This window comes from Perna viridis, chromosome 13 (assembly GCF_037379345.1).
Source record: "Perna viridis isolate PV_CMFRI_1.1 ecotype Kerala chromosome 13, ASM3737934v1, whole genome shotgun sequence".
NCBI classification, from domain to species: domain Eukaryota; kingdom Metazoa; phylum Mollusca; class Bivalvia; order Mytilida; family Mytilidae; genus Perna; species Perna viridis.
Window position 1 is genome coordinate 17,170,868 of NC_142457.1, and position 26,591 is coordinate 17,197,458.

The 26,591-nt window shown below is 33.6% G+C and overlaps 1 protein-coding gene and 1 pseudogene across 2 annotated transcripts; both read left to right on the plus strand.

Moving 5' to 3' along the window:
- The first annotated feature begins 3,054 nt into the window (after positions 1-3,054).
- On the plus strand, positions 3,055-8,752 carry LOC148599773 (uncharacterized). Its single transcript, XM_088557580.1, has 3 exons — positions 3,055-3,443; positions 4,522-4,686; positions 6,163-8,752. The coding sequence occupies exons 1-3, from the start codon at positions 3,113-3,115 to the stop codon at positions 6,804-6,806; spliced, it is 1,140 nt and encodes a 379-aa protein (XP_088413706.1). The 5' UTR covers positions 3,055-3,112; the 3' UTR covers positions 6,807-8,752.
- Positions 8,753-12,449: 3,697 nt separating this feature from the next.
- LOC148599774 (uncharacterized) lies at positions 12,450-23,028 on the plus strand (annotated as a pseudogene). Its single transcript, XR_015917777.1, has 3 exons — positions 12,450-13,750; positions 15,577-15,750; positions 21,243-23,028. The product of XR_015917777.1 is annotated as an uncharacterized LOC148599774 (transcript).
- The last annotated feature ends 3,563 nt before the right edge of the window (positions 23,029-26,591 follow it).

Sequence of the window (26,591 nt, forward strand, 5' to 3'; positions counted from 1 at the left end):
ATACAGATACGTAGAACTTGGAAGATATTCCTCTTACTTGTTAAAAGAACGATTCTAATTTATGCTCCGCTACTCGCTGACCTATTCAGTCACTCTTATTAGGCTGTCTCCATAACTGATCTGATCCTAAGGAGGGGTCAGATGCTTTGATCTCAGTTTCCACTATGTACATGACGAATTCTCGACAAAGAATCCTAGTTTTGGTGATTTTATATATCGCATCTACCCCGAAGAACTGAAAGATAAAGAATACTGCAGGCATTGTGAAGTTAGTCTAATATCTTGATCTATACGACGAGATCGATGGAAAAGGAAACTATACACCAAACAATACGACATACGCAACAATTCTTCATTACGAGCCAAACTACGACAAACGTGATGATTTTTCATTCAGAATTGTCAACTTTCCTTTCATCTGTCGCAACATCCATTCGGCTTCTGCGTTTAGAATTTTCATATAACAACTCATACGTTATACAACAGCTTATCGTAACTACGCAGACTACTTGTACCGCTTTAGACTTCTTGCTGTTAGGCTTCTTGAACAGGGTGTCATGTATATTGCTAAAAAATCGAAGTCATCATTACAAAAGCTTTATGTTCGTCACCATGGATACTTACAGTGTACCAATATGCACCATGATAATCGATTTGTTTAACTTGTCATAGTTTTCTTTTTCTGTTCCGTCTACCCTGGACTTGAGCAACTCGGCGGGTAATTTTAGAAAAGAAGTACACCTCGTCCATGCTCCCAGTTGTGTTTCTGTGGAGTCTGAATTGTTTATTAACTTTTGTTTCTTTGTACGTATTATTTTGGTTCTTTCATTTTCTTAGTTGTGTGTGTCTGTTTTTTTCCGTTCTTTGTTCTTGCATAATTCTTTTTTTTTATTTTCTCTACAATCTTAGATCCCTTGTATATGTTTGAAAACACAAGAAAAGCATATGCTTCTCATCTGTTTTGGCATGTTTAGGTCCGCCAAGAAAAAAAAACATTTGTTCAGGACTAACAAATTTATTCATGAAAAAGTTCTTTAAAATCCTACAGTGAATACATGTCTTCCAAAAGACTTAGTGATAAAAAAGGTACAACTTTCGTTATAAATTAGGAAAACTCTTGTTTCCATGTTATTTCATAGGCACAAAAACTGATATTTCCATTTCAGTCTTTAAAACATATGAAAACATGTTTTGCAACTTTGTTGTTATACTTTAGTCATTGATTAATCAGTGTTAATTCAACAAATGTTAAACAGGGGGTGCCTTATAAAAGACTCTTCATGATAACTGATTTATGCATTCCACAATGATAAAATTATGAAAAAGTAGTTTTGTTTTGTGACAAAGGTATAAACTGCAATCCTAATCATGACAGGTAAAAAGACTATAAATGAGCCCTGTTAAGCAGCACACTCATACTAATATTTCTAATGAAAGTAATCCACGGGGAAACGGTCTTGCCTGTTCAAAGTCAGGAATTGCTGCCCGCTGTTTGTCTTGCTTTGTTTTCACTTTCAGTTTTCTTTTATGTTGCCGGAGTCTATAAAGGCAACAACTATTTCGTTGTTCCTGTTTATAATATTGTTTTGGGGACAGCTGCGCTGTGAGGGTTTCCTGGCGGTTCATGGAAGACCAAAGAAAGGCCTTGAGCTGATTGTTTTTCATCCAAGTGGGGTTGTTGTCTTTCTTCACATATTTACAACATCCCATTCTTGTTATATATATAGAAAAAAAACAGATATATCAAAACTGTCTTTTTTATTAGCTTGTTGTTTTAAAAACGTATAAAGCCAATCTTAATTGTGTATGAAATTTGCACTTTGCTAGAACTATTGTAATGAATTGATTTGATTTTGCTCGATTTAGTTATGTGTTAAGGTACATATTTCACGAAAATTTAGATATAAGTACAGAAATGACTATTATTACGTAAAAGTATAATATACGTAGACCGAAAAGCACCATTTGTTAGATAGGTTTTTCTACAACACGAATCACTTCTACTATAGGCAGTATAATAGATATATATCTTCGGTTTCCCCATTTCCCTTTTTACAATAACGACTTCGAATACGTAATACTTTTTCCATAAAAAACCATCTCATAAACGAATTTTCTATTCCCCAATCATCTTTCTTAGTACGAAATCTATACTTCTAATAACCACCCGTAAGGAATTAACCATAATATGTTTATCGACGTGATTTTCAATTTAAAACATATGCAATAAAAGCTGTTTATTCCGAACTCCTTTTGGATTTAAAAATTCGTTCAAAATATATTTAAATTGATATAAAGGGAATGTTAGTAGTGTCTGGTTTATACTGGTTTTCGGTGTATTCAGGGAGGGTTTGGTTTAGACAATTTAGATTATCTTTATAGTAAAAGTGAAGTGATTTTTCTTTCGACTTACCATATTATTGTTTTATTGCATTGAATGCAGAATATGTGTATAGCGTGGTGTCATTTTGATTTGTTTTTGGCCAACAACGATTAAATTTTGTTTTGAGGTGAAAATGAATTTACTTTTAAGTTGTTTTTGTGTTTCGGTCTTAACAAAGTAAGTGAGTCGGGAGAGCTACGTTAATGTAACTAGTCTCATACCAGATCTAAATCATTTGCAATGAGACAGATGCCGCAGGCAGAACATCCGATGTCACTCCCGGTTTATCGTGGGTGCTCATAGTGTAAATACTCTATATAATGTACTTTTTTCAAAGGTGTCTTAGGTTCCTAATCTTCAGTTTTTATATGTAACTGTATTGCATATAGCTACATTGTTTTTTTTCTCAATTTAATGTTTTTTGTACGTTTTGGTCATGTATGTCTGTGAAATGTCTTTGTTTTTATGTTACGGCAAATTTTTGCCTTTATAACATATATTGTATTCATACAGTTTTACCTACACATATCTTTATCAGTAGAAACACATCGACAATCACTTATAATAATAATGGCTTTCCTTTCAAGAAATATACCCACTTAGCATGATTAATTCTTTAAAACATGACTTTTAACTTTAATTCATATGAATGGTTTAAACGCATTTATACATTTTACTTCCTATTTTAGACGTTTAAGGTTTGTACTTCCATATCCTTTATTTTCAAATATGGCTTCTGCGCATCCAAATATTTATACTATTAACAGTTTTGACAGGAGTTCATGTAATGATTCGGACGAAATATCACATACACGGGACTCGTCACATATCTACATAGAATTGAAAGATTCGACAATTTGTACGACAGACTACGAAGTTCCAAAACGGTCTGAACATGTTCAAAATGAAATGGTAACTCCGGAAAGAGCTACATCTAATTTTCGTTTTTCTGTTCGTGTATTTGCGATTTGCTGTTTAGCAGTCATCATATCTGTCATCATCACTGGAATTGCAACGTATTATGCAACGAAGGGCAAAAATTCTGTCCAAGATTACTCGGGTAAGATGCCATAAGAAACAGAACAGTAATTTGTTTTTGTTACTAAGTTTATGATCAAGTGCTATGCATACAATTTCAATGTAATCAATCGATTTAAATAGGTAATAAGCTATTTAGTATAGCAAAGGTCCCCTTATCATCTGGTTCATTTTTAAGATGTTCTGAGCTTGATCATTTTTTAAAACAGTATTTTGTGACTCACATATAACTCTTTATTGAGCTTCGATGTTTGCTTTTTGCTTTTATCCTTATATCAATTTAACTTAATTTCGATTTTGCCAACTTAAATTGTAGATTTCGTTCCATAGAGACATCCTATTACCGAGATCGAAAATTTGGGTCTGTTTTCATTGTTGTATAGCGTTTAATTTTTTATTTTATTTTTTAAGTTCTTTTTTATCTTTCAGATATGACTGTATTCACTGATTTATTTTTCCATATCTTTTGTACATATAATATTTTGACTATTGTGTTTTACTATCTGTGTGCGCTAACAATTTTATACTAAGGTTTACATAATAATATCCCGCATAAAAATAAATTGACCGACATAAAGCGAGATATTTAGCACGCTTTCAAACCTGTTTTAACCCACCACTTCCATTTAAGGTGGTAGACCTAGGGTAAGGGACATAACTCTTGAAATCAGTGATATGTTTGTATTATGTTTCATTTCACCAAAGTTAAACAAGTTTTCATTTGAAACAGAATGACATTAGTCTAATTTACTTTGAATCTTAGATGAGATTGATGTAAAATGCTGAATAAAAAAGTTCCAGTGGTTTTTTAGAGTTGTGTCACTTACCCAAGGTCTACTTCCTTCGAATGTCTGTACAAAATAATGACAATTGATGTTGTGTCCCACTTTCCATATTTAACCTGTTAATGTCATTTGTTATGTGACATTCCTTTTTTACTTTGCCTATAATTCATCAGGTCCGAAAATTGAATTTGTGATTTCCCTTTAGTAAACTCAATTCCAATCTTGTTTGTGTAATGATATAAGATATTTAATTGAATTGAATTATTAATTAATCTGATGTACTTTGTTTTATTCTTTCAAATTCATGACTTCCAGACGATGGACGTCATTGCTCATGGACAACATGGAGTAAATGGACACCTTGTGCTGCCACATGTGGATTGAGTACATCCTACAGATTACAGCAATATACAGGAAACTGTTCAGGGGTTGCGCGTATGGAATCCAGGGACTGTAATTTCTCTTCCTGTGCAAATCCAGGTACAGTAATTTGTATGATATTATAGCATATGTAGAACACAAAATTTTATGCACATAAATAGCGTTACCATAGAATCTTTCGTGCTGATTCCCTGAGCAGGCCTAGGTTTATCCGTTCTTTCGCGAGATGAATGCAATATTTTTTCCGTAAGACTATGTTATATAGAATTCAAATAAAGCATTAACAATTGAATACATAAAGTAGAATACCTTTTAAAATGCAAAATAAAACTTGTTTCATTTTGACGATATAATTCTTTTATGTATCTAATAATAGCAATTTATTTCGCAGAATTGGAACAAAGACTTATAGATTTAACGCATTTTAAACCTAGGTTATATGGGCTTGTCATGGAAATATATTGACTGAAGTTCTACTTAGTTCAAATATTTAAATACTCAACGTAGGTATAAACACAGTCGACTTTTCAATTAAATGTTTTAGTAAAATGGCTTTATCTGTATGTCTACTCGGTGGACTTCAACATTATATGCAGCTTAACAGTACAGAACAATGCATAAACCATTATAATTATCACTGACGGATCCAGAGTTTTTTTCAAAAGGGGGAGAGGAGTTCGTTTTTTTTTTCTACCAAATACTTGACGAAATTAACAATACTTTCCAACAAGAGAAGGACCCACCACTGTATTTGTCATTTATTACAACTACAAAGATAAAGTTATGTTGAATCAAATAAATGGGAATTGATAATAGAAAGAAATTAAATGTCGCGTTTGTCATATTTGAAAGCTTTCCTTTTTCAATAACGTTGTGATAGGACAATACAATAGAAAAACAATTATATAAAGTTTGTCTGTAGTGTCAATACAGCAAGCCTTTTCAGGTAATTGAGATGAAGACGGTCTCAATTATATAAATTATATAGTGATAAAGAATTATCTATAACGCAAAAGCAGGTAGGTAAGAGATCTCACTTCTAATTAGACTTCTTATATGTTCATTTCTTGGTGTGGTAAGTATTTGTGTTTTGTTGCAGATTATTGTCTGTCTTACTTGATACTATCAGTGGTTGTCCTATCGACAACGTTATTCAGTTAAACAGCATGTGCTAACACTTCGCACTCTAGATTTAGTTACGAGGATGCATCACCTGGATAACGAAATCTATATTTCATAAATATTTGTTGGCCGAGTGATCTATATCATTGTACTTAGTGCATGCGATGGTAGATGAGATGTCAGAGCAGAGAAGGACTATGAATCCCGCAGAGGGACTGAAACATTTTGAATCTCAAATTTGTAGCCTGTAATATCGATTCCCGAGTTTGGATGTACAATAAACTTGTATATGTAATGTATGTGCCGAAATGCCGTTCCTGCCATCCTACAACGCATATAGTCTTAATGATAGCTTAACACAATATTATTTTTTTTTTACATTTGACCAATCTTTGGACTTTTCTATCATCAAGCTCCTTTCGGAGGCATACTAATATTTTATTTTATTTGTAGATAGTAATGAAGAGAAACAGCTTAGATTTAATACTAGCACGCTCCATAAGTTCAGGTACCTATCCAGTGACGAAAAGACATTAAGTAATGTGTATACGTTGGAAGTACCAAATTCACCTGATGGGACATTCACGAACTATACTGGCGTTTCTGCAAATACTTGTGTTGGAAGTGGTCAAAGACTGTATTATGAAATAGAATTTTTTTATAAAGTCATCAACAAAAGATCAAGCAAATGGTTGGTGTTTGAGGTAGGACTAGCAGAATTTAGCAAAATTGATATCTATCATTTTGTCGCTGAGTCTAAGGTTGGCGGATGGTCATTCAATACATATCGATACAATGACAGTAGCGGTGTAATCTTAGAGGCTGCACATAATAGCTACGCTTACAAACGTGAAGAATTCAGTGCGATAACGATTGGTACAGAGAAATCCGGAAAATTCGGCGCCTTTGTAGATAGGCTGAACAATAAATTTACTCTGACTAGAGGATCAAGCATTTTTTATACGTTCAATGGCGTTGTGTCAGCAGTTGATCTTTGTCCAGTGTTTGGTGTGTATAACCCTAATGTCGTCCATGTAAAATTGACAATTTTAAAGTCAACAAATTTTACAGATTACCCACAATTTTCTCCCCAGTAGTGAATGTCATTTTCCATTCAGATAATTGTTATACACCAAACAGACATTACAAAAGGCACAATATTCACAACGTTTTATCAGTTACTTAAATTCAGTTAAGTGTACGTAGTTTTATTTGTTTTGATTGTATATATTACATATTCTGTTTATATTATTCGGGAGCACTTGGTCACTGTAAATTAGTTATTCAATTAATGATCTAACTATTTAAATTGTTGTTGTGCATGTACTTTAATAGTCTCAAATTTTACCTTCAATGTTTCTATTTTAGTATCATCTTTTAAGTGGCCTAAAATGAGGGTTATTTGATAATTTGCTTTTATGACTTAAAGATAAAAAAATAGTCAAACTTCGTTATCGTTAAGACGAAGTGGAATGAAACAGTCAATTTTGTATTTAGTTGATAAGTGTTATACACCAAAACAGACAATTTAAAAGACACATTATTTAATATTTACAACGTTTTAACAGTTACTTTTATGAAGTTTATTGTAGTTCTATTTGTTTTGATTGTATGGTTTACATATTCTGTTTATATTGCATCATTCGGGAGCATTTTGTCACTGTAATTATAGATTAGTTATTCGATTGATGGTTTAAGTATTTAAATTGTTGTTGTACATGTACTAAAGTAGTGTCAAATTTTACATTCAATGTTTCTATTCTGTTATAATCTTTTACGTGATTTAAAAGGAGGGTAATTTGATAATTTGCCTTTATAGGTTAAAATCAACTAAATACAGTCAAACCTCTTTAAGTAGAGGTGAAAGCGTCAAAGGAAATATTTCAGTACATAATATGTTGCTTTGAAACTTTCAAAATCAATAGAGTAGCATCAAACCTCGTGTATTTCTATACTACGATAACATTTCTGATTCATTGGCCACACTAACGTAGTCGTTGAAATACTTCCGTTGCTATCGTCTGTTTGACGTGTAGTTAAATGTTCGGACATCATTTAGACCAATACAATTTATAGTTATTTTTTTATGACCAGCCAAATATTCGATGTAGTTGTTGATGTGAATTCCAAAAGTGTTTAAATCACGTTCGTTCCGTTAACTACACAAGCTATGTTATGTAAAATTCATGTAAAAGGTGTCAAAGAGTGATTGCATTGTGGAGACAAAAATGTGCAACATTGTTATGTAAATAACTTTTTTTGGCAAATACTTACACCTAATTGTCCAAGCTCTAAACAGCGGCAGTCGTTCTTTTCCTTTCTTACTAACCGCTGCAGACAGGACTTTCAAAATTCTCTAACATTATTTAAGTCAAACGCCGTTTGATGATCGGATGAACTCGCTTCAATTTTTTCACGTTTTCCCAACAGGCAGCAACGTCTAGAATGAATTTCGAGCATCAGACGCTATTTCCGAGCTTGCTACTTGCCCACGTTTTATAAAGGTAATGCAGTAAAAAAACATTTGGAATTCGCTTTTAAAGTAAAACTATGCTCTCAAGGGTATTAAATCTTTTCAAATTATATTAGTTCAACTTATCATACTATTACACCAATATATAGTAATCAGTGTAATTTTCTCTACGGGAATAATGATCTGTTCTTAAACGGTATTATACTGCCGTTTTTATGAATGTTGGTTTCACATGACCAACTGATAGATGAATACACAGTGCAAAATATTTAAATAGCTATTTGTTAAATAAAAACAAAGTCATTAGTAAAACATGTACTATATTTATTTTGGCGTGCTTCGTCTTAAACATATTATATGTATACTTCTTTTTCTAGTATTGTGTATTTTATCTTTGCTTTTTTATATTCGAGGATGATTTTGTACTTTTGTTTCTCTTGATTGATTTATTTGAATTTCATCCTATTTTACCTTGTATTGTGACATTGTATTTTGTTATGTATATATATTTAACCACCATATTTTTTATCATAGACCGAAACTAATAAAATTTTGAGTGCATTGTTCAAATATTGTAGCTGCATGTTCGTACAATATCGATATTGGATTCTTTCGGGGGAAAACTTTTGATTTTTTTTTTTTAAATTTTCTTTTGTTTTTGTGTTTGTTTTGTTTTGCTTTGGTCCCCACAGACACGCACACGTTTTTTTTATATATAAATAATCCAATGTTGTTTCATGGTTACCCCCTTTCCCTGCAGGTCCGTTCAATGTATTAATACTGTTAGAGAAACCATATTGCCAAAGAAGTCATACACATGACATAATGACATATGGAATGGCATGTTTAAAAAGGACAAACTGTTCACATTAATCAATACATGTAGCTAGCACAGTTGACCTTCTGCGGAGCCACAGCGAGAAAAAAATGATTCAATTGGTAACATCCATTCGTAATAGAAGCAGAATGGGAAAAAACAGACGATGTATAAGCAAACGAATATATTGCATTTTTCATGTAAAAGATAAATTTTGATTTGAAAGATTTTTATTTGCCCTGTCATATCTTCCCAATGACATAACGATTAGAAATTTCAAATATAAATTATAATTGATAAGTTTTCGATTGGTAAAGAAAAAAATTCAGTTGTGCTGTAAACAACCATAGAAGTTATTTCAGTTTATTTCACAGCACATTGGCGTACTTATAATATAAAAAATAGATATGGTGTATATGTCAAAGAGACACAAAATCCACAGGGATGAAAATGTCAGTCCAAGGCCATCCATTGGTCTTCAATGAACGACGAAGAAATCCTCATACCACAGGGTAGACTGCAGCTGGCCCAAAAAATCATAATACACAATTTTACTCAAGTAACATAAAAACAAACTAAAGGTGAAAACGAAACAAGACTTGCAGGGGTCAGAAATTCCCGACCTTGGATAAGGGCAAAACATGCGGCGAGATTAAAGTACTTTAAAAACTAATATGACACATGAACAACTTACGTTTCATGCATTAAAAAAACATGTATTTACGATGACATTATCGTAGTTTTTTTTTTTCAATAAGAAAGATATAATGGATTTGTTTATATATGCTTTTTTATTTGAATTCTAGAAACGGACACGAATGTCAAACTGACGGAGATTGCGTTGAATCATTGGTAGAGCTCGTGAAGGAAAAGTAAAGTCAAATATGTAGGAAAGCAGGACATCGAAGTATGAGGTTGCGGACAGAAAATTGGGATAACCGGTTCATATAAGGTGAATTATAGGAGAAGGGTGGACATTAAGGGGACATATTTGAGTAGAGTAGAGATAAGGATAAAGACTTTAACTATACAGACTTTTTGTACCGCACTAGACTTCTTACGATTAGCCTTCTGGAACAGGGTTATACTGCTAACAGATTGAAACCATCATTACAGAAGCTTTATGGTTGCCACCATGTGTGTACTTACAGTGCATCCATGGCACCATGAAAATCGATTTGTTTAACTTGTCATAGCTTTCCTTTCCTGTTTCGTCTACCCCGGACTTGACTTTTTATGAGTAACTCGGCGGGTAATCTTAGAAAAGCAGATGTACACCTGGTCCATGCTCCCAGTGGTGTTTCAGTGGACTCCGAATTGCTCATTTACTTTTGTTTTTTTTATACGTATTATTTTGGTTATTTTATTTTCTTAGTTGTGTATGTCTGTTTCCCTTTCTGTTCTTAGTCCTCGTGATTATTTTTTTAAACTTTCCTCTAGATTCTTGGTTAACTGGACTACGCTTTTATATGTTTCGATAACACCAGAAATACATATGCTTCTAATCTGTTTTTCAAATGTTTAGGTCCGCCATGAAAAACATATGTTCAGGACTATCAAATTAATTCATGAAAAAAAGATTTTTAAAAATCCTACAGTAAATACATGTTTTCAAAAGAAAATGTGTAATTTTTTTATACTTGAAGAAAACTGCTATTTCTGTTTCGCTGCTCATGTTTATATTTTTGTTCAGCTGCAGCCTGCCCTACGGGTTGAGGGTTTCATCGTGGTTTGTTGAAGACCAATGAGAGGCCTTCAGCTGATTTTTTTCATCCCGGGGGGTTGTTCTCTTTTAGATATTTACCCATCCCATTCTTGTTATATATAGAACAAATTCAGACGTATCGAAACTCCCTGAACTAACTTTTATTTCGTTTTTAGAATCAGTATCAGATCAAATAAACAGTTTTTATTATTTGGTTCTCGTACTTAAGACGTATAATACGTATCTAAGTTGTGTATGAAATTGGCACTTTGCAAGAGTTATTGTAATGAATTGGTTCGATTTAGTTAGATATTTTACGGTACAGATTCAACGAAAATGTAGATAACACAGAAATGTCTACTGTCACTTAAAAAATATAATATATGTAGACCAAAAAGCACCATTTGTTAGGTAATTTTTTTCTACAACACGAATTACCTCTACCATAGGCAGTATAATAGATAGATATATTTTAAATCGGTTTCCTCATACCCCTTTTTACAATAACGACTTCTAATATGTAAAGCTTATTCCATATAGCCATCTCCAAAAACATTTTTTATATTCCCCAATCACCGTTCTTTGTACGAAATCCATACTCCTAATAACCACCCCGTAATACGAAATCTCAATTGCTTATCCCTCATTTATCATAAAATTGAATAAATGTTTTTGTTTATACATATAACGTTATTATAAGACAAGAAATAAGCTAACGCTGTTAAATGTTTTTCTTCCTTTTTTTAAAAATTGAGAAGAGCTTGTCTGTTCATTGAATATATTCTTATTTTGTGTTTTAAATCCTGAAATTTAACACCTTACAAAATAATTTATGCAACCCTCTTTCTATTTGATAATATTTGAAATAGTTCGTGTTCATTTCTTTCACCCGTTTTTGGCGAATGAGGAGCAATTAAATACGTCTTACAAAACCAATACAAACATTAGGCAGGAATTAACCATCGTACGGGATTTTGAATTTAAACATATACAGTACAACCTGTTTATCCCACACTCCTTTTGGATTTTTAAATTGGTCCAGTTTAACAGGGTTCAAAATACATTTATATTGATATATAAGGAATGTAAGTAGTGTCTGGTTTAGAAAGGTTTTCGATTTGTTGAGGGTTCGGTTAAGACAATTTATATCATCTGTATAGTAAAAGGTTGAAGTAAAGTGATTTTGTTTCCACTTATGCTACTAGTGTTTTATTGCATTGATTGCGGAATATGTGTGTAGCCTGGTCCCATCTTGATTTTTTTTTGGCCAACAGCGATTTAATTTTGTTTTGAGATGAAAATCAATTTGCTTTGTATTTATTTTTGGGTTTCGGTCTTAACATGCCCCGTGCAGGTCCGGGTGTGAAAAGAATAGGCCTGCAGCAACGCTAAGCTTGTCGTAAAAGGCGACTAAAAAGTGCTCAGAACGCTAGCCGGGGGCTAGGACGCTCTGCCCACAGAGCAACTGGGATGTGTGCCTCAGGTGGTGGAATGGGGTACCTCTGGCGTGTTACATGCTGGGGTTGTTAGGCTATAATACGGAAAAACTGACCGCAAACCATAGTGGTGCACCGTGTTGGGAAAGATGCCACGTTCCTCGCACGTTAAAGAACCCTACTGTGGTATTCTTCCGGAGTAGGAACCATAGGGCTCCGCCACAGGAGGCTAAATTGCCCGACCATACCCACCTCTCCCTTTTTCCAGCGGCAATCAAAATTTGTCGACCCCATTGTCCTTTTGTCCCATCCCTTTTTCATTTCATCATCATTTCATGATCATTTTCTCATCAATATCATGTTCATCGTCTGAATATAGCTGAAATATTGCTGCTCGGACGTTAAACCCCAACAAACAAACAAACAAACGGTCTTAACATTAATGTAACTAGTCTCCTATCAGATCTTACTAATTTGCAATGTGACAAATGCCACAGAGAGAATATCCGATGTTACTTCCGGTTTGTCGTGAGTATTCATAGTGTAAATTCTCTATATAATGTACTTTTTAAAAGGTGTCCTACTTTCTATATTCAATGTTTTTTACGTGTTGATCACGCATGTCTCTGTAATGTCTTTGTTTTTAATGCTTCGGCATATTTTTGCCTTTAATATATATCTTGTATTCTTACAGTTTTATCATTCTTACACACCTTGAGACGTTTAGGTTTATCGAACGCACGATAAAAGAACGCCCATGGTGTGCGTTTAAACGCACGATCAACGAACGCTCCTAGCGTGCGTTTAAACATACGATAGATGAACGATGCAAAATAATAGTATTAACAAGTTATGACGAAAGAAAATGTAAAAAAATATAATTAATGAAAATATATAAATTATTTAATGCAAAAAAATATAAAAATAACAGTTGAATGTTCGTATCATGCGTTTTAACGAACGCTCCTATCAATCGTTTATCGTGCGTTTAAACGAACGCAAAACGATATGTCAACGCACGATAAACGATGTAGGAATGCTAAAATGGGAAAAGTGAACATTTCAAGGAATGTACATGTTTTTTTTTCAGTAAAACTCATCGACAACCAGTTATAATGAAAATTGCTTTCTTTTCAAAAATGTACCCATTAAGCAGGACTAACACTTTAAAACATGACCTTTAAAATGAAAATATACCAATGGTTTAAAAGTATTTATAAATTTTACTTCCTGTCTTTGACGTTTAACGTTGGTACTACCATATCCTTTATTTTCAAACATGTCATCTGCGCATTCAAATATTTATGCTATCAACAATTTTGACAAGAGTTCATTGAATAATTCTGACGAAACGTCACATACACGGGACTCGTCACATATGTACATAGAGTTGAATGATTCGATAGATCGTACGACAGACTACGAAGTTCCAAAACGTTTAGAACATTTACCAAATGAAATGGTAACTCAGGAAAGAGCTACTTCTAACTTTCGTTTTTCTGTTCGTGTATTCGCGATTTGCTGTTTAGCAGTCGTTATATCTGTTATCACCACTGGAATTGCAACGTATTATGCAACGAAGGGAACGAATTCTGTTCAATATAACTCGGGTAAGATGCCATAAGTGAGTTACAAGAACCAAAACGGTAATTTGTTTTTTACTTAATTTATGATCAATTGCTATGCTTACAATATCAATGTGAATCAATCGATTTAGATAGGTAATAAGGTATTTAGAGTAACCAAGGTCCCCTTATTATCTGGTTTATCTTTAGCTTTAATTCTTAGCATGTGCATTTTTAAAACAGTATTTTGTGACTTACATATAACTCTATATTTAGCTTCGATGTTTGTTTTTATTCTTCAATCAATTTAACTTCATTTCAATTTTGCTAACATAAGTTGTAGATTTCGTACCCCTGGCGTGTTACATGCTGGGGTAGTCAGGCTATAATACGGAAAACCTGACCGCAAACCATAGATGTGCACCGTGTTGGGAAATATGCCACGTTCCTCGCACGTTAAAGAACCCTGCTGTGGTATTCGATAGGAGTAGGAACCTTTGCGTTCCGCCACAGGAGGCTAAATTGCCCGACCTTACCCATCCCCCCTTTTTCCAGTGGCAATCAAAATTTGTCGACCCTATTATCCTTGTGACCCATCCTTTCTTTTTTTCATTTCATGTTCATTTTATCATCCATTTCATGTTCATTGTCTGAATATAGCTGAAGTATTGCTGCTCGGACGTTAAACCCCAACAAACAAACAAACAAACAAAATTATTTTTAGGTTCTTTTTTTTCTTTCAGATATGGCTATATTCACTTCTTTATCATTCATATCTTCTGTACATGTACCATTTTTACCATCTGTGTGCGCTAACAATTTTAACCCTAACGTTTATAAAATAATATCCCGCATAAAAATAAATTGACCAAAATAAAGCGAGATATTTTGTGCGCTTTTTGCTCCTGTTAAACCCACCACTTCCAGTTAAGGAATTAGACCTAGAGTAAGGGATATAATAATCGATTGATTGTTGGGTTTTAACGCAAGGGCAACAGTATTGCAGCTATATTCAGGCGATGAGCATGAAATTATTAATAAAATCAACATGAATGATGATGAACTGAAAAAAGGGATTGGACAGAAGGATAAAAGGGTCGACAAATTTAGATTGCCACTAGAAAAAGGGAGGGATGGGTAGGGTCGGGCAATTTAGCCTCCTGTGGCGGAACGCAATGGTTCCTACTCCTATCGAGTACCACAGCAGGGTTCTTTTCCAACACGTTGCACCACTACGGTTTGCGGTAAGGTTTTCCGTATTATAGCCTGACAACCCCAGCATGTAACATCCAGGGGTACCCCATTCCACCCCTAGGGCACACATTTCAGTTGCTCTGAGAGCCTCTGGTTAGGTTTCTGAGCACTATTTAGTCGCCTTTTACGACAAGCTTAGAGCTGATGCAGGCCTGTTATTTTGATACCCGAACCTGCACGGGGCTATAACTTTTGAAATCAGTGATATGTTTGAATCATATTTTATTTCACTAAAGCCAATCAAGCTTTCATTTGAAAAAAGAATGAAATTAGTCTTAATTACTTTGAATCTTACATGAGATTGATGTAAAATGCTGAATAAAAATGTTCCAATGAATTTTAAGAGTTGTGTCCCTTACCTAAAATTTACCTCCTTAAAATGTCTGTACAAAATAATGACAATTGATGTTGTTTCCAACTTTCCATATATACCCTGTTATTGTCATTTGCTATGTGGACATTCTTTTTTTTTACTTTGCCTAGAATTCATATCTTCTGAAGTTTATCTTTCAGTAAATTCTATTCCAATGTTCTTTGTGTAATGATTTAAAGTTTTTAATTGGATAATTGATTAATCTGATGCTCTTTGTTTTTTTTTTCAAATTCACGACTTGCAGATAGTACAGACGATGGAAGTCATTGCTCATGGACAACATGGAGTAAATGGACACCATGTGCTGCTACATGTGGTATCAGTGCATCCTATAGAGTAAAGCAATATACCGGAAACTGTTCAGGGGGTACGGTAATGGAATCCAGGGACTGTAATCTCTCTCCGTGTGCAAATCCAGGTACAATAATTAACTCAAATTAATTCACACTAATAATGATATTATAATAATTATATTATAGTATATATAGAAAATCATCATACATAAATCGCGTGCTTATAGTATCTTTCGTGCTGATTTTCTAAGCAGACATAGTTGGCACTTTCGCGAGGTGACTACAGCATTTTCCTAAAGGACTGTTCTATCCCATCAGGTTTCCTCTAAAATTTGTAGAAAAGAGTTGCATTTATCTCGCAAAAGTACCAAAATGAGCCTGCGCAGAAAATTACTATAAAATTGCATTAGTATGAAAGTGACATAAAGAAAAATGTCCTTTTAAACGCGCAGTATAAGTTGTTGAATTTTGAACAGAGAATTTTAAACGCTGACTTATAATTAACCACATTTTGATTATACGTAATATGAGCTTGTTACGAACGGGTTGACTAAAATTCAATTCAGTTAATACATTTAAATATTCAACGTTGGTTGAAAAAAAAACTGTTGACATTTCAATGAATATGTGGAATGCCTTTATTTTTTTATGATAACTTGAATAACTAAAACGTAATATATTGCTTATAAATCGTTTTAATTATCACTGACGGATCCAGAGTTTTTGAAAAGGGGGAGAGGGGGTCAAGCTACTATTTGTTTATTTTTGTACCACATTTCGAACGAAATTTTCGAAATTTTCGAACAACAGAAGGACCCGCAACTGAACTGTAGCTTACTAAACTACAATGATTAAGTTATGTTGACCGTAGACTTTACCTTTTTAACCGACAAAAAATATTCGTTTGCAATATGACAATTGATCTCCTTCTATAAAATATTTTGTTTTACAAAAACAGCGGGTGTTCTTGAATGATTAATGACTGATGACCCCTCTGTAGCACAAATGTTAACCCTTGGTTGATAGTAGGAATTGAAGTAACCTCTCATCAGCAGTATTATAATCAAATTTATAGGACGATCCAAACATGAACTGTTTACAAGAAGTATTGAAAACCAAAACCATCAAAAGAGGAACCCAAATCCATCACCAAGAGGTGATACCGTTTGCATTTCAAGGAATAAAGTTGCAGTGTTATTCTCGTCTCACATGCGAGACGGAACAGATAATTCAAAGCTAAATACAGGGAACTAGTTGCTTTACATGGGTAACAGTCAGGAAAATAACGGTTGATGATTGGGCAAGTCGCTTGTGTTGTTGAAATGAGGATGATAATTCGTACTTGGCACGGGATGGCGGCTCTGAAATTAGGCAAACCCGAACAAGATAAAAAGACAGAAAAAATATAATGTTCTTAAGAGATGAATATTACTTAGAACAGCTTTGTGTGTGTTTATAAATATTTTCGATGACAAAATATAGAAACATGTTACGGAAATATGTGGAATCTTCCGAAAATACACGATACGGCTACATTTCGCGCGCTTTTCAATCTTCTCATCATTTACTGTTGTACAAATTTAATGGAATTTTACAAAAAGGAAAGTCTCCATATAAAGATGTCCATGAAATTCTTATTCTCAAATATTATGAGAGTAAAATAATTAGACGTTAATGTTTTGGTCAATATTTCTCTTTGGAGAGAGTCTTCTCATACATTTGGGTTTAAATGAAACTTTATTGAAGTAAACGACACTACATAATGATATGCATGAATAAATATGATTCCAACACAAAAGTATAATTATAATTTAACAGTTTTGTTCCACATTATTTGGAAGCATATCCCGTAATCAATTTCACGGATTTGAATGAAACTTTACACGAAGCAAAAAACATCGTTTACAAATGTGCTTCAAAGAATATATTAAATGTCTTATTATCCTTTCGCCGACAAAATTGCGATGGGATATAATAACCCAAGTGCCCGTCCATAATACCTATGTTACCACTGTACAATTAACGTCCTTCAAAAACTCCACACAGCAGCAGACGTTCGTTTCCTCTCTTACTAACCGCTGCAGACAGGCCTTTCAAATTTATCCGACATAATCCCAACCAATTGTCGTTTTACAATCGAATAATGATGAACGCTTTAAACTGAATGCACTTCTTGAACAAAAATAATAATTCAGATTGCCAATTATCATGTTTGCTGAGGTAAACATTTGTATTTTCACACTTACACAATTAATCCAACACATCAGTTTAGTAAGTAACCTGTAAAGTTGAGAATTTACTTCACTACTTCCACTAGGAGGAATTTCGTCCAAGAGATTATCAATTTTCATTGAGCAGTTATAGTTGTGACTCCTACATTTATCCAAGTATCTACCATAACAAAAGAAAAATAACCTTTTGTTACTGCTATATGAATTCTTTTATTTTTTTGTTTGATCGGTTTAATGTTGGTGTTGACAACTTTACTAACATTTTCATTTTCAATTACATAGCAAGTATGTAACCGACAGAAATCTTGTCTCAATATCGTAAAAGTCAATATACTAAGTATCTGAAGTTACAATTAAAGCTATTACTTGTAAGTATCAATTGTATTGATTCGAACATCTGTCCTGCATAATAACACCTAGATGAACTGTCCAATCTTGCAAACGAACAATCTTTGTCGGTTGAAAAGATCTATGATAATTGTCAATGGCAAAATCAAACGGCTTTCATTGTTGACGATATCTAGGAAAAGGTCAGGTAAACAAACTTGTACAATCATAAGTTGGTCAGTAGTGTCTATACATCAATCACTTTTGAGGTAGTTGAGATGAAACTAGCCTCAAAACATATGATTATAAAGTAATGTAAAACTATCTGTAAAACTGAGGCTGAAATTTAAAACTTGCCACATTGCGTTACTCTGCGATGTAGTCCGTCTTATGGGAGTGTAGGAAAAAACTCGCATGATCTCTTTATACCAGGAATAATTTTATAATCGACTTATATATATATACAACATTCTCAAGATCTCCCTGTAGTGATATACTCTTCCCTAGTTTTTTATGGTTTATTGATTTGATTAGATGTAAATTCACTTTTATGAGTTGATAACAGAAAGCAGTAATTGATTGGTCTATTTCGGTTGGAAATAACTTAAGTGAAATATCATTATTTGAATCTAGTCTTTGTATTTTAAAGTCAGAGCTACTTGTAAACATATAACTGCTTTGTCATGGATGATGTCTCGATCAACGAGAATATGCAAGACTCTTTCTGTACTCCTGCGTACGAAGTGAAAATAAGTGAAAATAATCACTTCCGAATAAAGTACAAGTATATTTTAAATTTGATCCATTCATGTTTCTGGCCCATGTATATATTTAATTGATACAGGGAAGATAAAGTAAACTTATCTGGACTTTGTGCAGGCCGTGTTACCATAAACGTCACAGCGGTACAAGTTCGAGTCCCGCGAAGAGAACGACCAAAATTTGCTTCGAAACATCGTTTGGAATTTTTCAGACCCATCTATAAGTTAACGTTATCTTTCCTGTATCAATTTGATCCGATAGAGGAGCGTAGCGAATAGAGTCGTCACATTCTGAGACGTTGTACATATATATATATATCATTGCATCAACATTATATGTTGATTTTTGTCCTGTTTTGTATATGTCTATATATTGATGCACTAGCAAGTAAGAAGATAGAGTTCTCACACCCCAGTAGACTTCTTATATGTACATTACTTGGTGGAGCTGTATCTGATCATGTGCTAAAATTTGCGCTTTAGATTTACTTACGAAAAAATATCACACGGTTAATAAAAGCTATATTGTATACCGCCTAGTTGTCCGAGTTGTCTTGAGCATTCGACTAGGTGCAAGTACTATTGCCATAGATGTTAGAGGAGAAAAAAGGTTCGAATACCGCTGATGGGGAGATAAAAGATCTTGGTTCCCTTTATTACTCTTGGTATTCGCAGTCTTACGTCGATGGGGTGTACATTTGACTTATATATATATACGATAGAAATAAAATTTTCCTTGGTACAGTAGATTTTAATTGTTTTGTAAAATAGTATAATCGAAAAACACAACGAAAGTCACATTATAAATAAATAAATAAATAAATATACTGGAAGCGCTTTCGTCCACGCTGCGGTACGGGCAGTTATGTTCACATTGTAAGGCGTCATAATTTTGCGATATTGCTGATTTAATCTTCCTTATGGCGTTACATTGCTATACAGAGACGGCAGGTTTCCGCTTTCACTTTCATTTTCCAATTATTAAAATTAAAGAATGTTGGTAACTTACAAAAGAAGAGTAGCGTACTCGAATATCACGGTATTTGTTTTCTATATAGTAATGCACTAGCAAGTAAAATGATAGAGTTCCCACATCCCATTAGATTGATTGTTGGGGTTTAACGCCCGCGCAGCAATATTTCAGCTATATTCAGGCGATGAACATGAAAGGGATGATAAAATGAACATGAAATGATGATGATGATGGGGAAATGAAAAAAGGGATGGGACAGAAGGATAATAGGGTCGAAAAATTCTGATTGCCACAAGATAAAAGGGAGGGTTGGGTAAGGTCGGGTAATTTAGCATCGTGTGGCGGAGCGCAAAGGTTCCTACTCCTATCGAATACCACAGCAGGGTCTTTAACGTGCGAGGAACGTGACATTTGTCCCTACATGGTGCACCACTATGGTTCGCAGTCAGGTTTTCCGTATAATAGCCTGACAAACCCAGCACGTAACACGCCAGAGGAACCCCATTCCACCACCTGGGGCACACATCCCAGTTGCTCTGTGGACAGAGCGCCCAGCTCCCGGCCAGATGTCTGAGCACTATTTAGTCGCCTTTTTATGACAAGCTTAGCGCTGCTGCAGGCCTATTCTTTTGACACCCGGACCAGCACGGGGCCATCCCATTAGACATGGCTACAAACTTGCAATACAAATTTAGTCGGCACCTCAGGGGGATTCGAACCCCCCTTCCCTGCTCTGACATCTATGACAACACCGCCTGCTCAAAGTTCGATGCTCTAGACCACTCGACAACTCGGTATTGATGCGTTCGCTCCGTTCCTGTATAGTGTTGAAGCGTCTTTATTTGAAGTCTTCCCAAAGAATATTTCGTTATACTGATATGTATTACGAATAAATCACAATAAAAGTAACATATACATCAACTTAAACTGTATTAACCTGTTTCTCTTTTATTATATTGTATTTTTTTTTTTTGCAAATTGATTCACATGCAAAGTATGTGTGTACATGAAATATTAATAAGATTTGGTAACAACATTGGCCATACGTTAATGTATTTCTTGTAATTTGAGACTTGTGACGCCTAAACGATTCTGAATTTCATACCGCAAAAAAAAAGGATTTGTCGGAACAAATATTGGCACGATATTCTACATTGTTATTTCATTATATCACAGAAGAAAATTTATGTGCCGGAAATCCCGTTTCCACCAAGAGTCTAGATTATTGCTTATCACAACCTTCTTGTTTTTATTTAAAACATCTTTGGACTTATCTATTACTCAGCTTCTTTCGGAGGCATACTAACTTTATGTCTTATTTGTAGGTAGTAATGAAGAAGGGCAGCTTAAATTTAATACAAGCACGCTTTATAAGTTCTGGTATATATCTAATGACGAAAAAACGCTAAGTAATGTGTATACGTTGGAAACAACAAATTCACCTGATGGGACATTCAAGAACTACAGTGGAGTTTCTGCACATACTTGTGTAGGAAGTGGTGAAAGACTATATTATGAGATTGAATACTATTACAAAGTGATCGATACTGGTTCAGGCAGAGGCTTCTGTTTGAGGTCGGGCTAGCGGAATTTAACAGAATTGATATCAGCCATGATGTTTCTGGGTCTAGAGTTGGAGGATGGTCGTTTAGTGCATACAATGGAAGTAATAGTGTAACCCTTGACGCTGGACACAATGGCCACTTTTACAAAGAAGAACTATTGAGTGCAATAACGGTTGGTACAGAAAAATCCGGAAAATTCGGCGCCTTTGTTGATAGGCTGAACAACAAATTTACTCTGATTAAAGGATCGAGCATTTTTTATACCTTCCAAGGCGTTGTGTCAGCAGTTGATCTTTGTCCAGTGTTTGGTGTGTACAACCCTAATATCGTCCACGTAAAATTGACAATTTTAAAGTCAAAAAATTTTACAGATTACCCACAATTTTCTCCCCAGTAGTGAAGGTCATTTTTCAAAAAAGGCACATTACAAAAGGCAAAATATTCACAACGTTTTATCAGTTACTTAAATTAAGTTTAGTGTACGTAGTTTGTTTGTTTTTTTTATTGTTTGTATTATATATTCTGTTTATATTATTCAAGAGCATTTGGTCACTGTAAATTAGTTATTCAATTAATGATTTAACTATTTAAATTATTGTTGTATATTTACTATAATAGTCTAAAATTTTACCTTCAATGTTTCTATTTTAGTATCATCTTTTAAGTGGTCTAAAATGAGGGTTATTTGATAATTTGCTTTTATGACTTAAAGATAAAAAAAAAAATACAGTCAAACTTCGTTATCGTTAAGACGAAGTCAAATGGAACAGTCAATATTCTTTTAAATGCTGAGCGACATCGACATGGAAAACTCTTGTTTATTATTTTTTTTTCCGAAATGTTTCAGTACATTACATGGTGCTTTGAAGCTTTCAAGATCAAACCTAGTGTATATGTTTACTACGATTACATTTGAGATTCACGAACGTAATCGTTGAAGTACTTCAGTTGTAATCGTCTATTTGACGTGTAGTTAAGCGTCCGGATTCATTTCAACAAATAAAGTTTATCCATTATTCTTTACGACCATCAAAATATCCGATATCATTTTTTATGTGAATTCCAAATTGTGATTAAATCAAATTCGTTCATTTAACAACAGAAGCTATTTTGTATAATTACACAAAGTCGTAAAAGTGTCAAAGAGTGGATATATGCCACGCTTAATCTTCGGTCAGGGCTTAGAATAAAGCAACCAGTTTTGTCACTAATTAATTGATTTCTCAGTTTATTATCCTTAAGACATATTGAGGGCACTGTTTGAAAACCTCGAGTTATCCGAGGTTTCGATTTATCCGAATTTAATCATCAGATGTAAAATTGTATTGGAATAAGGGGAGTGTTGATGGGAATGTCAAATTGGTTCGAGCTATCCAAGATACCGACTCCTCCGAGTTCGACATGTCGAGATTCGACTGTATCGTATCTTTATGTTAATGTATAAAATGAATTTTGTACTCACTATTCATTAGTAAACCTTTTTTCACCATAAACCAAATATATATATTTTTTCTTCAAAATTTGAAGCAAATAAATTACAAAATTATGCAGCTTCTGTTTCATTAAGCTTATCTGTGCATATTCTTTAGCATTAAATAAATACGTGGTGCGGTAATATATTGTTTAGCAGTAATATTGACCTTGATTTAACATTCACATAGATTTACCATGTAATTAAACATGTTTTTGGTTAACATTATTTCTAAACTTTGCCTACGACTTTTCCAATGCCACAAGCTTATATTAAATCAAATCACATTTTGACCTTTAAAAACCTAGAAAATGAAAAAAAAGTAATTTATAGACTATAAATAAAGGATTTGCACAGAATTCGAACGCATCTCCAAGATTAAACATTGGATCATTTTACTATCTGAAGCAACTGTTGATAATTAGGTTCATACAAATGATCAAGGCATGAAACGGCGTGTAATCAAATTACCTCTCTTTATCTGTAGTTATTATACAATAACTTGATAAACAAGACATATAATTTTCCTATTGAAAACAATGCAAGATCCGTGTGCACTAAATTTATATATCGCACCAGTGCAAATATAGTTCAAATTTGTGACGTTTTGTCATCTTGGTCACAGCATTAAAGTTCGGGTAGCTAGTACTAAATAAACGAAGTTTTATGCATAGTACAACCCGAAAAGTCTTAACAAACAAAATTTTAACTTTCTCGCATTAGTAGGACCTCAACACAATAGCACATAAGAAGATAAGATATATTTTACCATATGATGATAACAATGATGACAAGAATAGAAAAAGGAGAGAAAAGGTTGGGATGCTATAAAATTATAAAATTGAATCGAACTTAAAGTACAATGAAGACTAAGAGGAGAGGATAAGAAGGAAGGTTTTGACATTATCTTGAAATATAAAATAGCTTTGGCAGATAATTAAAAAACGTAAGATTTAGGTTGTTAGTAGAGAGGGATATCCTGTAGTTTGGTTGCTCAAGGACATTTACAATATATTCCTGGTCCATTTTTACATGTACAAAAACCCTAAGCCGGAATTTTGCCTAGCATTACTTGCGCATACACCACATAGTAAAAAAAGACTCCGCAATCATTTTTATGAGTTAAAGTTAGTAATTTATTGTTATATCTGGATGTTTAGGTCAAGGGGCTATTTATACTTGTAATATATTTCGTTAAAAGGTTTATGCTGAAAACATGCAGGTGTAAAAAAAAAAAAACAAGGAAATCCAAATATGAAATGACAAAATTGAAAAAGGGACTTTTTTCAACATCGAGATATATATCGAAATACACGTTATCAGTAATAATAGACAATTAAACTGGACAATAGGGGGGCGAACGTTAACCTGATATTTAGTTATTTAATGAAATACTTGACAAAACCATATAAATGCTATCTTAAAGATGATAGGTGATTTTGAATTCTTATACGTTTCTCACAATTATATTTTCATACTTCGCAAAACGATACCACGATCAATTCATGTGTGTTTGAAAACAATTTAAAAAACAGAAAAATACAAACAAATAAACGAACACCTGTTTGATCAACCCACTTAATGTATAATATTACTTCGGTCGCGACAATAAGCAGATCTCCCGGATAGAAATATGATATTTTGAGAATTCAAAGTCATTAATTGTGTATTATATATCTCATCTTCAATTAAAAATGCAATTATACTTACTATATTAAGAATTTATTAACAGCCTGTGTTGACATATTCCTGGTGCTTAAAATCGTTTTTTCCTTATCGTAAAAAACACTGTATGCCTGTTTTTGTGATGTGTTTTTATTTTGTGATTTAACCAGTGTATCCTTATTGGAAAATAAAAAATAAAATACTAATCAGAAATATAAACGAATGATGAAAAATTGCTTCACAGCAAGTAAACCCTAATGGTTAATTAAAATCTATCATACTTAAATAAAACCAAAAAAGAAAGAAAAAACAATGTACTACACATTTTTAAAGAATAAAAAAATAAATTAGGGCAACACAGTTCCTGTTCTCTGTTGCACTTTATGTTGTGCCATACGGTAACAACGACATAAACTTCTTTTTTGATGAGCTAAAATCCCATTCTTTTATAGTAAATAAGTGATAACATTGACAGGCTGTGGATAAGACATGTTAAAATCGAACGTCCCATTTAAATATTAAATTCAAGGTACAATTTGCCGATTTACAAGAATACATTTATATTGTGCGAGGAGAGTGTAGCTACATATATAGATATACATATGTGATGCATTTGATATGTGAATAAGTACTTGTATGATAACAAACTGAACTGTTTTACATCAGCAATTAATTTATTTATCTTTGTTTAAAAGATGACATGATGGATTTGTTGACCACTGTGCACTAATAATGATAATAAAAAATAATCTACCCAACAGAAATAATATTCTTTATTACTTTACGTCCGGATAATGGGCCTAATAAAACACATATATTTGCTTATGCACGATACTAAGATGGAACTCAATGGCCATGTTTCGCAATCGTTTGGAACTCGGTTTTACCGTTATTGTTCCTTTTGTTTAGGACGCAAAAACTAATAGCGACGAATAAAACATTTTTTCTAGAATTTGCCTAAAAACAGAATTCACAGAAGACATCACAAATAACCAGACTATTAGCACCCAGGAAAGGGAAGCCTGGATCGACAATAAGTCTCTTATCCTCAAGTTCAATATTTCCCTTGCAAAATTCGTTACGCTTTTTCTGGTAGCCTATCAATGCCTGGCCTTCATATTTACGACCATGATTAATGGACTTGGTGCCTAGTAGTGGACGTCTCTATCCAAGGAGCTTAATAACCAAATTATCTGGCTCTTTTACACATAGCTCCTATATCAGAAGCACCGATATGAACTTTTCTGGCTTCTACGCAGGCAATTTTAATTACCTGACCTTTTGCTGCCCTTTCCAAAATTTTCACATACGGTTGGTGACAACATGATATCTTGAAAAAAGCTCTCAAAAATAATTTACAGTCACTGGAAGCAAGATTTACAGTATCAAAATAATGAAATTTCGGACTAACGCTTCCAACAAGCCTGTTATATATGTTGTTTCAGTTTGCAATAGTTTGTATAAAAGACACTCTGAAATTATCAATCCAAGCCCATGTAATGAGTCAGAAGGAAAATCATCTGGGTCTTTACATGTGGAGTCTTGATAAACATCGAAGTAAGGACGCAACTTATCCTTTTTAATTGCCATTTCACTTGCGGCATTGCTTAATTTAAATTCTTTAAAAGCTTTGGGGAAAGTTTGTGTGCAATCCGTCTAAGCCTTTCCGATGTACATACATTCTTCATCCTTAGTATAGTAAACAATAATCCGCCAATGTGAGTGCAAAGTCAAGCTTCCCCTGCCTTACAACGTTTATGATGTGTCAGTTTGTCCAGAATTCCAAAATGAACAATAGTCCTCATAGATGGTTTGCAGTTAGCGTGTGTTTAACAGGAATCGGATGTCGCACCAAGATGATGCTATTTGATGTGGTTTAAAAGTTTTCTATTGCAAACATTTTGGCTTTTTCAAATATCTTAGAAATCTAGCACGCAGTTCTGACATAGTTTTTTTTTTATTCATATAAACTG